The sequence below is a fragment of the Schistocerca piceifrons genome, chromosome 2, assembly GCF_021461385.2.
Source record: "Schistocerca piceifrons isolate TAMUIC-IGC-003096 chromosome 2, iqSchPice1.1, whole genome shotgun sequence".
Lineage (NCBI taxonomy): Eukaryota > Metazoa > Arthropoda > Insecta > Orthoptera > Acrididae > Schistocerca > Schistocerca piceifrons.
Window position 1 is genome coordinate 697,072,838 of NC_060139.1, and position 13,864 is coordinate 697,086,701.

General features: G+C 40.6%; 1 protein-coding gene across 1 annotated transcript in view; it reads right to left on the reverse strand.

Moving 5' to 3' along the window:
* Positions 1-926: 926 nt before the first annotated feature.
* Positions 927-13,864, reverse strand: part of LOC124775756 (protein phosphatase PHLPP-like protein) — a 241,492-nt gene continuing 228,554 nt past the window's right edge. The window contains exons 14-15 of the mRNA XM_047250585.1: positions 3,186-3,307; positions 927-2,428 (exon numbers count right to left, since the gene is read on the reverse strand). Coding sequence (XP_047106541.1) covers positions 1,144-2,428; positions 3,186-3,307 — 1,407 coding nt within the window. The 3' untranslated portion in view covers positions 927-1,143. The remainder of the gene's footprint in view (positions 2,429-3,185; positions 3,308-13,864) is intronic.

The following is a 13,864-nucleotide window of genomic DNA, read 5'->3' on the forward strand; positions in this document are numbered from 1 at the left end:
TTCTGTTTTATTTGTTGATTTTTACCCTCATGCATTATTTTCAGGTTAGTAGTCAGGCCTTGTACAGTACAGAATTGCTTACATTGTTTTTATCTAAGTTTTGTCAGAGCCCATTTGCTCAGAAACACTTAATAATTTTCAATAACGCTTTATTTGCTTTTTCTAATGCTGAAGTGTCTTCATTAAGCTTGAATATGGAGTTATATGTGGCACATACAAATAAATATGTGCAAAATATAGTTACTTGTTTGAAATTTAGGATGCTTACAACAACTTCATAGCAAGTTTATTCTGTAATGAAAGTCACAAATGATTCATGCCAATAAGAGGTAAAAAGTGAAATTCAGAAACGTAATACCAGACAGCAAATATTTACTACACTCTGCTGAACAATCATTGTCTCAAAAAGTGACAGGTGTACACAACTCTAACTCTTTTATGATATACTCAGAAACATAAAAATGTCTGCAAAACAGCAAAACTTTCTTTGAAATTAAAAGGGGCAGTCTCCCATTGGGATAAATGTCTTAACATTAGTGGTGATTAGTTTTGAATGTAGCCCTTCGATGGTCCCGTTGCAGCAGGTGTTCGGTTTTCATTTGACTGCCACTCATAGATAATATCAGCTTTTTCTTGGCATGACCATCTATGCCAAATACAAATTCTTGAATAACAGAAACTGATTAAATAAGTATTTGTACATTTGTAAATAAGTATTAAAACACATTAACTTTTATGAGACATGTGTAACTGTTGTACAACCAATATTTTCCACAATCTTAATACTTATTACGGATATAATCTATGGAACTAATAATCAGCTAAGTAACTTTAAAAAGGTAAAAATGTACAAGTATGTAATAGGTGACCACTTAATGGTTTTGATAAAGTAAAAATAAAACAAAGACTTAGGCTGCAGGTAATGATGAAGATAATTTATATTTATCAGAAATTTCAATGTATTTTACACTTAGTCAGTAAAGGCTTATATTACAAGAAATTTCTATGAAAGCATTTATTTTGACATTATTATTTTACAAAATTATTTTTTGTACAGATTACTAATATTTACAAAACCCTACCTGTTGTTACATTATATGAATGGTAACATCTTAAGGAAATTTTTAATTCAGTCTTTTACAGCTACAACTCAGTAGTTGCTACATCCCAGTACTTCTGCATGCGGCTGTCTGTTTCCAATGAGTCCTGATTTGCACCTCGTTCCTGGATAACAGCGAAGTTATATTCTAGATTATATGGCATTAGTCTCTGTAAGCTGCCAAAATAAGCAGCATTTGGTCCCCCATTTAATGTTTGTCTACACGATCCAAACCTATTTGACCTACTGATAGGGTTAAAGGATCTAGCACTACCAAAATGTCGAGACAGGAATGGAGCAATAGATCCAGAAGGAGCAGCACTATCAGAGAGATGAGGACTGCTGTGAGAAAGACCTTTACCTTGGCAAAATGAGGATGTTGCATGCTGTGGCCAGGAAGGATCTAGCAATGTAGCTGAACTGGCAGCCCTTAGTCCACAGTTTCTAACAAAACCACGAGAAAGTGTGTCAAGTTCTTTGTCAAAAAGTAGTTGAGTGTTTTGTTCAAGCATGTATTCCCAGCACTTGAACTGTTCTTCAGAAAGTTGTGTGCCTGATTTTTCAGAACTTGTCTCATCTTCCTCACCATCGGCAAGATGACCATTGGAATACATGTCAACTTTGGCACGGATTGCTTTGAGAACACCACTATTACTCCTTCTGCTGTCCCTATAGCTCCTCCTTTCTATAGTAGGACCCACTGCAGAAATTTTCTTTGTACCATTTTCATGCATCAGAACAGACTGTTGATGTGGCACAGTATTCTGAAATTTTCCCTTTGAAAATGGCATAGTTCGATTAACACCACTGTTCCACTGCTGTGTGTAGCGTGCTGCATCTCGTCCCTCTGCAACACTCACTTTTCTTCCCACATAGTCACTGTTAGCATGATCACTTTGCCCACTGGGTGAAGATCTGTCTGTTTCAGGTAGAATATGAGAGTCAGTGCATTCATTATTTACATTGTTTGCATACCGCAAGTTACACTCAGTGCCATAGAAATGGTCTGGAACACTTTGACAACAGCAACAACCTGTGTCTGCTGCCTGTGACCTGCATAGTGTTCTCTGACATGAAGTATGCACTGGCACATCATTGTCACTGTCAACTGAAAACCGCTGCTTTGTTTTACCAATAGTATGCCTGAGTTCCCTCATCAAATGGTCCATGTCAGATCCAAGATTATAGAAACGTACAACAATTATGCTTATGTTTTCATCACATCCATAGCTCTGAGCCATATCCTGGAGCTTTTTGGCAGCTAAGATGGCATTGCTGACGTGCCGCACCTCTTCAACTGCTTCAGAAACACTGATAACTTCCCAGAAACTGTAACAAAAGACATGTGTAAGTGACTGTAATTATATTCAAAAAGTGTATAGTGGTCCGTGTCCATAAAAGTCTTAGCTCAAGGCACATTGTCATTAAATTATTTAACTGTTACTGTAAGTTCCAATTTATATAAATGGAATCAGATTCCATTTATTCATAAAAAAAATCTGATATTTTTTGTGTAAGTACTGTACTAGTTTATATGTAAATTGCTGTAGCTCCTCGTTAATCATGGCTTAGCTGTCAAATCAAGGAAATAAGTCTGAAAACATGCCAGTCTTCTTCTACTTATATGTGCATAATTGAAAACAGAAATTGCTTCTGTAATTAATGATAACATTTTTGTTTACTATCTGGCATGAACTAAGGGAAACAGACAGAGATAGCAAAAAGAGAAAAGTGAGTGAAAGGACACCGGTAGGGAGGGGAGGGGGGGGGGGAGAGGGGAGGGAGGGAGGGAGAGAGAGAGAGAGAGAGAGAGAGAGAGAGAGAGAGAGAGATTGTTAGTACCTCTTTTCTGATGAGGTGCTTTTTTGGGGTTTAATGTCCCATCAATGATGGGGTCATTAGAGATTGAGTACAATATCAGATTGAGAAATAAGAGGAAAGGAATCTGGCCACATTCTTTTCAAAGGGAAGGCTAAGTGAGTATGATTGTCTTTATTTGTCTGAACTTGTTATATGACTATGGAAATTTCCACCTCTCTTTTACATTAGAACAGACAGTATGACTACAGAATCTTAAAGTACATACCCCTTGTTAGCAATGATCAGAAATTCATCATGCTCTTCCAGTACAATTTCACTAATACATGGATCAGGAATTACCAATGGATACATAGCACTGCAGCCCAGTTGACTACGCTGTTTTGTGTTCTGAAATCAGACAGCAAATGACTCATTACATGTACAGGTCAGCAAATGAAAGCGTTGTTACAAACATACTGATATATTCTTTTTATTACAATTTATCATTTTACTTTCCACATTTATTAATCATTCTTCATGTTCTGAATTACATAAAACTAAATTCAGTCATAACCTGTCTTAACCTGTAGATTTCAGCACAAAAGAAAACATTCAGGGATGGTATTTATTGTAAACCATATCTGTAAACAATACCAACTAGCTTTTGTGTTTACATGGTGTTCAAATTCAACTTTTTAGAAAAGCTATAATTGTGTAGATGCAAGATTTTGTTTTATTCTGCTAAACTGTTGCTGTGTGGAATATGTTTATGTAAATCTGGTGGCTTAGTTTACAGCAGTATTACAATTTTCCTGAAGAGGCACCTCTGCATAAGTTTCTGATTTTACACACTACTGGATATTCATACTCATTACTGCAGAATAAATACTTATTGATATTTTTATGGAGCAACAGGAACTGGAAAGATTCTACAAGCATTCTTGTTTGCAAATGACTGCAATGAGATATATTTGTATGTTGAAAACAAGCCAAATTGAAATTTTTATCTGCATATTGGTGTATCAATTAGTGTGTGTTCTGTTGTCCATTTACATTAATAAACTTTGGGTGCTAAGTTTCATTTAGTGTGTGGTGATTAAAACATATTTAAACTTCTGGATCAAGGTGATGCATGAATTGTATCAAATATGAGATGTGTGCTCTTCTGATCTTTACCTGGGATAGCTTGTACAGTTCAGTGACAATAAAATTTGATGCATTACAGCTACAGAAAAGGTAAGCTTTGAATTCTGCTTTTACAGATTTGTGACATTTAATTCATTTTGTAGACATGTCCAATAAGAATATTGTGTTAAATTGATAATCGGACATCTAGCATAGGTCCTGTCAGGGACCTAGGGATTCTTACACTTACACGGCAATACACATATTCCCTAAAGGTGTCTGTAGTATATGCAGGGCTGGGCACTGCATTTTGGCCAGCACAAGCACAAATACACTTTGCAGTCCAGGCATGGCTCCTACAAGTTGTTGGTCAACAGAAGAGTCATAGATCTGCTTATTGCCAAGCTTCCTGCAACTGCCACATTGTCTGGGGTGCAAGTTGTGCCAATACATGGTGTGCAGATTGCAGTAAACAGTGTGGCAATCACAGCCACCTACCTGTGTCGCATGGTCACATGTCAACATAACACCACACTGGTATTCCTCTGCTGATGAGTCCTTCGGTCACTGTTCAGCCCCTTGACGGCCAGTTCAGCTCTGGGTTCCAGACAAACAACCAGCCATCCCTGAGACTACACTTCAAACCATATCTGCCACTGCCATCACCCATCAGACATACCTTCTTGCTACCTTCACTAGGATCACAGCCATCAGCCAGATGTCAGCTGCTCTGGAATGTCCCACTACACTGGACCTGTGGCCTCTGTCAAAATCACAATCACTGCATCTGAAAGACACTTTGTAAGGCCAGTTTCCTCAACTCATCACCACTACCGATGATCTGGTCTTTGTCATTGTGGCCTCCGCTATGCGTAATTACAGAAGGACATTCCAGTTGTACTCAAATGTGAACCTTCATCTTCCACAGCTGTACTATGTTAGTCCATAATGAATAAATAAATAGTTATTACTTCAATGCATTTTGATCATTTGCACTTTTTGCACACCTCTTGGCCAAGTGTTACTATAGTTGGCAATGAGGATAATGATTTCGTGATAGTGTGACAATCATAGTTCATGTGGGTTCTCAGTAGGTTGCTTTCTCAAGATTCGCCATCTCCAGTGCTTACACATGGTTCCCCAGTTGCTCTGGAAGGGGCTGCTATGTGGCAGCGCCTGGACAAGGTAAGGACAATGAGGCTGCATCCTTATATGTGTTCCAATGCTCACTGATATGCCTTCATTCATTTTTCTGGAGCTGGGTTTCATCCTTCCCTATTTTTCATGTGTTTTTCAAGCACATCAATCTTGCTTGTGTACAATCATCTTTCTGGAGCAGGGTACTCATGTTCTTGTGTTGTGTCAGTCTACATTCAAATCCTACATGTGTGTCCAACTTTGTACCACACCAGGAACATTCGTGCATTACTACAGTGCGAGTGTGTTGACTGTGTGCTGGACATGGACAGTTAACTCTTGCTTTCCATAACTGTGTTCATTTGTTTGGTTGTCTCAGTTCTGGTAGGTGTTCCTTTGTCATCTCAGCAGATGAAAATTCTTAACAATGTTCTCTCTTCTGTGTAATTCAGGTGATCCATTCGTGTCTTTTTCCAGAGGTGCAGTCTCTCGCTTGTTGTTGTCTGTCTGAGAATTTTTTGCATTTCTGTGTACATTCAGGTTCTAATTCATGTGCAGCATATTTTCACTCACCAAAGCTCTTGTTGTCTCCAGCCCCTTAATTCAGGGATTGGGCAACTTGGGACGTGCTGCAAGAGCATCATTCGGCCCATTCAGCATCTCCAGTTTTTTCTGCAGCCTTCATACATAGCATCAAGTAGTTTTAGTGGCAAGCTGGGTCACCTGCCATCAAGTTCATTACAATGTAGTTGTGAAGAGCAACATCCCATTTCTTGTTTATGGAGTTCTACACCAGATGTCACTCTGGCAGTGAGCCAGACCTTGAATGTGATGCCAGCAGACACAGATCCTTTCATCATCAGCCATGTTACAGCTGACCCTCCTGACATTGTCAGCCCTGTTGTGGTGAGCCTTCCTGTCAGCCAGCCCTGTCAGCATCGATGCCCGTTCACTTGCTGGCCCTGTCACAGACAGCTTCTAGTTGCCATTGTCACAGTCACCTCCGCGACCATCCCTGCGGCCTCTTCTACAGTCAGCACAGGCTCTATGGTTTCTAGCTCCTCATGATCTCATCCCCGGCATTTTAAACATTCTTCTGTAGCATCACATTTCAAAGTCTTCTATTCTCTTTTAATTTGAACCATTTATTATCCATATTTTACTTCTTTACAAGTTTATGCTCAATGTTATCAAAATATTCCTTTTCAGAAATACTTTTCTCGATAGTGTGATCTGCAATTCATATCCTTTCTACTTTTGTCACTGGCTGTTATTTTGCTGTACAAATAGCAAACTACTTCTTCTATTTTTAGTTCTTATTTTCAAATCTAATTCTGTTAGCAATGCTTGATGTAATTTGACAACGCTCCACAACCCCTGTTTTACTTTTGTTGTTGTTGTTTATCTTATAACATCTTTTCATTACACTGCCCATTTCTGATTATTTTTTCTCAGTTGGGGTTCACGATCACACAAAACTTTTAGAATAATGTCATTCACCTTTGACTGTTAAAGCTCTTTATTTATAAAATCCATTATTGCAATTTTTGGTGTTTAACCACTTTGAAGTGCAATGCAGAGCAAATGATGTACATCAACTCCTGTCTAATTTCAAAAATATCAGACCTGCATTTATATGGTAGGGCTAGTTCTGGCAGAATGCAGAACAGACACACACAAACACACAGTGTAGCAGCAGAGATCTGTTTGTGTGCATTTCCATGTGCACTATAGCTTGTTAAACAATCTGTGCAAAGGCTAGCAAACTTTTCGTTCTCTTTCGTGTCTGCCAATGACTCAACACTGCTACTACTTGGAGAGTTGCCTCCTTTAAAAAAATGGTTCAAATGGCTCTAAGCACTGTGGGACTTAACATCTGAGGTCATGAGTCCCCTAGACTTAGAACTACTTAAACCTAACTAACAACCTAAGGCCATCACACACATCCATGCCCGAGGCAGGATTCGAACCTGCGACCGTAGCAGAGCGCGGTTCCGGACTGAAGCGCCTAGAACCACTCGGCCACAGCGGTCGGCTGTCGCCTTTATTCCTAAATTATTTATAGACATTTATTTATGTCAGCATCACATACACAAGCTGACAATTTAACATTGTTGGTATCTTTTGCGTAAATAAGATTACACTACTGCCATTGTTCACAACTGCCATCAAACAGTGAACATGTGAGAATGAAGTGAGTCAAGGTTATGGGCTATAACTGTGGCCTGCTTTTTTGCTCAAATTGTAGATAACACTTCGTCCTCTGTATTTTACTCCAGATACCATGACAAAATTAAAAAAAGTGTATTTCAATCAACATTGTCAAAAGCTTTTTATACACCTGCAATTGCCATAAAATCTAGTCTATCATCTAAGATAAGTTGTACAATGAGTATTGCCCAAAGAGTTCCTTCATTTCTCCAGACCCCAAACTGAACCTGCCCAAGTTGACTCTATCAATCTTCCTACTCTTCTGCAAATATTCATGTTAGCATTTTGCAACCCTCAGTATTATCCACACCTGTCATCATCTGCCTTATCACATTCTACATGAACTCTGACGATACTCTTATAGCTTGCATAATTTGTGGAATAATTTTGTAATGGACAATTTTTCCAAGGATGTCAATAATCTGTGGGACTATCATCTATTCCACGTGCTTTGTCTGAACTTGCATCTTTCAGTGCTCTGTCAAATACTTCCTACAATACTGTTATGAAAATGATAGACTGCCACTCACCATATAGAGAGCATACTGAGTAGCAGACAGGCACAATGAAAAGACTGTTATACATTTTTACTTTTGTTTAAAATGCCTTCTTCTGAAGCAGAAAACACAAACACATTCACACAAGCACAACTCATAGACAGATGACCACTGTCTCTGGTCACTGTGGCTGGATTGACTTCTAACTATTCCTGATGGGAGCAGCAATCCGAACTGAGTGGAAGGTGTAGGGAGGAGGCTTGAGATGGAAGAGAGGGAGGGAATAGAAGGGTGAGGTGGCAAAAAGTGTAATGCTGCTTGTGGGAGCATGCAGGGATGTGGTTGGGACAGGACAGGGCTGCTAGGTGCGGTCTGGAGGTTTGGGGGAGGGGAGGGGGGGGGGGGCTGGAAAAGGAGAGAAGTAGAGAAGGAGAAAAGGACTGGTGGGTGGTTTGGTGGAACAGAACGCTGTGTTGTGCTCTAATGGGAGCAGGGAAGAGGGTAGGTAATTGGAAGACAGGGACTAGCAAAAGTTGGGGCCATAGCGATTGAGGGAATGTAGGATATATTGCAGGGAGGGTTCCCACCTGCATAATGCAGAAAAGGTGGCATTGGTAGGAAGGATTCAGATGGCACAGACTGTGAAGCAGTCATTGAAGTGAAGTATATTGTGTTGGGTAGCATATTCAGCTGTCTCTTGGTCATAGTTTGTCAGCGGCCATTCGTGCGGACAGACAGCTTGTTAGTTGTCCAACCCATGCAGAAAGCAGCACAATAGTTGCAGCTTAGTTTTCTAGATCACATGTCTGCTTTCACAAGTAGCCTTGCCTTTGATGGGATGAAAGATGCCTGTAACCAAATTGGGCCATGGATATGAGCCATCAGGCGAGGTGTTGGGAGCTCAGGTTGAGTAGGGAAGGATAAGGGAATTGCTAGGTTTGGTGTGGAGTAGAACACCACTGTGGAAGGGATGGGAAGGATATTGGATATAATACTCCTCATTTGAAGGTAAGACGAGATGTAGCTGAAACACTGTTGGTGAATGTGATTGAGTTTCTCCAGTCCTGGGTGGTACTGAGTCACGAGGGGAGTGTTCCTTTGTAGCTAGGTGGTGGGTATGTGGGAGTTGGTAAGTGACTGGGGAGACAAGGCATGGGATATCTGTTTCTGTAAAAGGTTGGGTGGATAATTTTGGTCTGTGAGTGCCTAGGTGAGATCCTAGGTGTATTTGAAGAAGTACTGCTCATCACTGAATATGTGATGACTACAGATGAAGAGGCTTATTGGTAAGGAATGAGTAGCTCCTGTCAAAGTGGAGGTATTGCTAATGGTTGAAGGTTTGATATGGACAGAGGAATTGATGTAGCCATTCTTGAGGTGGAGGTCAACATGAAAGAAAGTGCCTTGTTGGGTTGTAGAGGATCAGATGAAGTGAATGGAGGGGAAGGTATTGAGATTCTGGAGGAAAGTGGATAGGTTGTCCTACCCCAAAGACGTCATCAATGAATCTGAACCAGATGAGGATTTTAGGATTCCGGGTGGTTATGAAAGCTTCGTCTGAAGGCCTATGAATAGGTTGGCATAGGATTATGCCATGCAGGTGCCCATGCTGTACCATATATTTGTCTGTAGCTGATGCCTTCAAAGGAGAAGTAATTATGGGCAAGGATATAGTTGTTCATGCTGATCAGGAAGATGATCTTAGGTTTGGAGTCAGTTGAGCATTAGTAGACTAGTGTTTAATAGAGGTAAGGCCATGGGCATTGGAATGTTAGTGTTGAGGAAGGTGGGATGGCATAAACAATGATGAGCAGGATACTGTTTGGTAAAGGAACACGAACTGTGGAGAGTCAGTGAAATAAATTGTTAGTGTCAACTCTGTCCATATCAAATACACCAACCAGCACCAATACCTCCACTTTGACAGCTGTCACCCTTTCCATATAAGATGCCCCTTCCCTACAGCCTAGCCAACAGTGATCATCACATCTGGAGCAGTCCCTCTCTAAACATACCTAGGGTCTCACTGAGGCCTTCGCAGATGGTAATTACCCTCCCAACACTGTGCAGAAACAGATTTCCCATGCCCTCCCTCTCCAGTCATCTATTGTTTCCAACGTGCCCACCATCCTGCCACAAGGAAGCAGTCTCCTCATGACCCAGTACCATCCAGGACTGGAGCAACTGAATTGCATTCTCCACGAAAGTTTCGACTACTCCTTGTCATGTCCTGCAATGAAGAATATCCCACCTACTATCCTTCCCACCCTTCCACGCCAATATTCCACTATTCACCACACCTATGTGTTATCCTTGTCCATCCTTACACAACCCCTGCTTCCAAGACTTTACCTCGTGGCCCGTATCAATCCAATGGACCTAGATGGAAGACCTGTCCTATACATCCCCACACCATCACCTACTCCAATCTGGTCTCAGGCATCTCCCGCCTCATCAAAGGTGGGCTACTTATGAAAGCAGGCTTGTGATCTACAAACTAAGCTGCAGCCACTGTTCTGCTTTCAATGTGGGCAATGATGACTAGCAAGCTGATGTCCACATGAATGGCCACCAACAAACTGTGGCCAAGAGACAGCTAGACTACACAGTTGCTGAACATGCTGCCGAACATAATGTGCTTCACTTCAATGACTGCTCCACAGCTTGTGCCATCTGGATCCTTCCCATCGACACCAGCTTTTCTGAATGGCATAGATGGGAACTCTCCCAGCAATGTCGCGTAATCCCGTGGCCTCAACTTTTGTTAGTTCTTGTCCTCCAGCTACCTATCCCATCCTCTGCTCCTACTCCAGCACAACACAGCTATCTAATCCACTAGTCCTTTTTCCCTTCTCTATTTCTCACCTTTTGTGTTCTCCCCCCCCCCCCCTTCCCATCAATCCAACCTCCCAACTGCACCAAGCAGACCTACCCTGTCCCCACCAGCTCCCCGAATGCTCTCACAAGCAGCACTACACTTTCCCCCCATCCCACCTGCTATCCCCCCCCCCCCCCCCCCCACCTCCCTGCCTCAGGCTTCCTCCTTACACCCACCACCTACATTGAATTGCTGCTCCCATAGATGCAGTTATGTCCCAGTCTGGCCACAGTTAGCAGTGTCAGTGGTCATGTGTGTGTGAGTTGTGCTTGTGTGCATGTATGTGCATTTTCTACTTCATAGGAAGGCATCTGGGCCAAAAGCTAAAGTGCATGGTAGTCTTTTAATTGTGTCTGCCTGCAAATTAATGTCTCCTCTATATAGGGGGTCACAGCCTATCTTTTCACAATATTGTTATTATTCCATCCTGGACTTTCCATTGATTGACTTCTCACAATATCATATTTTCCATCTTATCTTCATCACTTCCTCTTCCCTTTCCATAATTTTGTCTTCAAGTTTTTTTCCTTTGTATAACCATTATATGTATTTCCATTCTTTGCTTAGCATTGGCTTGCCATCTGACCTGCAGATATTTCCACAATGGCTTTTTTTCCTCTCCAAAGGTACTTTTAATTTTTCTTATAGTTGGCATCTGTGTTTTCCTTAAAAATGATATGAAACCTCTCACATTCCTGCACTTATGGAGTGTCCTAATACTCAATGGCATAGAAACTTCCAACCATAATGACATTAAGTATATTGTGAATGTGCGCATTGGACCACATGTCATATGCAAGATGGCAGATGAGTAATATGGCATCATAAATCAATGAAGTGTTGATCTTAACTGCAGATACTTTTGGTGGACACCATCCACAAAGCAGTGCAATATGTATAGGGTAGAAAAATTCAGTTCAAGATGTCCCTCTGATAATAGCATCAAAATGAGAGGAACTTAGGTTCACTGACATATAATATGTCAACCGCGTACATTTGTGGAAACTGGTGATGTGTGATATAGCATAGAATTAGCATGGAAACCAAAACAACACTCTGCATTGGACACATGCTAAAGATACCAAATAGAAGAGGATTCTATGTCTACCACTAAGCTACACTGACTGAAATGGGACGTGTCACACCAGGAACATCTTGACTGAACAATAGAAAAATATTCTCTACTATTTCCATGTCTGTTGAATATGTTGATTAAAATTTCATTCTTATGCAAGCTTATTTTCAGCACAGAAAAAAGTTGCTTCTACAGATTAAGAATGGTGTGAGTATAGCTTGGTTACTGGGTGTGTCTAAAGTTACTGATACTTTGTGGATGGAAATCACAACACAGCAGGCCAGATGATGTGCATGTGCAACTTATTGCCACCTTCCAAGCTTAGAGGAAGCTTAGATCATTGGTAAGAGGGAGAAATGCTACAAATGTGACATAAAGGGTTATTTTTTTGCTTATGGTCAAAACAAAAAGGTTATAATTTGAGTTCATAGAGTAATGATAAGTAAAAAAATAAACAGGGATTTTATTTTTGTGGTAAAATTGTTTGAGGTTACTGGTAGCAGGTTTGTTTCAGTTTGAATTGTTGTATCCATTATAGCCTTCAAAAAGATATTTGTTGAGCAAATTGCTGTGCCTAGGTTTATCACAGTTTGAATGGTATTATCCATTATAGCTTTCACAAAGGTGTTTGTTGAGCAGGTTAACAAAGTTTCTTTCCATATGCTGATGCTGTGCTCCAAGGCGACAGGCCTTGTTCACACATCTCGCATTGTCCAGTACCAGTTTTCTGAGCACAATGACGAATTGTTGCATCTTCCATGGTCAGTATAGTTACCAGATCTCAGTATCATTGAGAGAGAAGGGTCTGTGATTGCTGTCCACCTCCATAATGATTACCTGAACTTGCATCTATTTTGCAGAACGAAAGGTATAAGATTCCCTTAAAAATGATACAGGACCTGCATCCATTCTGAGATGGAAGCTGTTTTAAATGCCAACAGCTTTCCTCCACCATATTAGGCATGTAGTGAGTTGTGTTTGTGTGTTTCCATATTTTTTCCACCCCCTTGTGTTTTATTAAGAAAACAACAAAATAATAATACCAATAATCTCATTTGACTGCTGCAAAAATAAAATGGAGCAAAAAGTGGCAGCCATTCAAAAATACTTTCACATATTTTGGGGAAAGGTTTCTTAGATCAAAACAAGAAAAAATGCTTGTATAAACATTCGCTCAAAATTCAAACAATGGAAAGTCTACATTTGAAGAATAACGATATGGAAAGTAACCAATGTTTGAAAATATAATGCAGTACTTAATGCAGTATTTTCATATCCTTTTATGTATTTTCTCATGCCACCACTGGGCAGGTGGATTTTTTATCTGTACAGCTATACAGGGTGTCCCAAAAAAATGACCTGATTTTAAATAGAATTATTTATTAGGAAGAAGGGCTGAACACCAACAAATTGTATACTAAATTACTCAGAAAAGACAGAAGTTTATAAAAATCCATCATAAATGTTCAATATGTCCTCCATTGGCTGCACAGATGACATCTAGATGATAGCCAAATTCATCCCAAACTGAGCGTAAGGTGTCTTCTGTCACTGAAGCTACAGCAGCTGATATTCTGGTTTTTAGTTCACCAATGTCACAAGGTAAGGAAGGAATGTAAACACATTATTTAACATATCTCCAAAGGAAGAAAGCCCGCATCTCGTGGTCGTGCGGTAGCGTTCTCGCTTCCCACGCCCGGGTTCCCGGGTTCGATTCCCGGCGGGGTCAGGGATTTTCTCTGCCTCGTGATGGCTGGGTGTTGTGTGCTGTCCTTAGGTTAGTTAGGTTTAAGTAGTTCTAAGTTCTAGGGGACTTATGACCACAGCAGTTGAGTCCCATAGTGCTCAGAGCCATTTGAACCAAAGGAAGAAATCACATGGTGTTAAGTCAGGGGACCTAGGAGGCCAAGAGTGTAAAGCCTGGTCTTGCGGTCCTGTACACCCTATCCAACATTGAGACATGTTGGCATTGAGGAAACTGTGGACATTGTTGTGCCAGTGCGGTGCTGCTCCATCTTGCTGATAGATGAAATTGTCAGAGT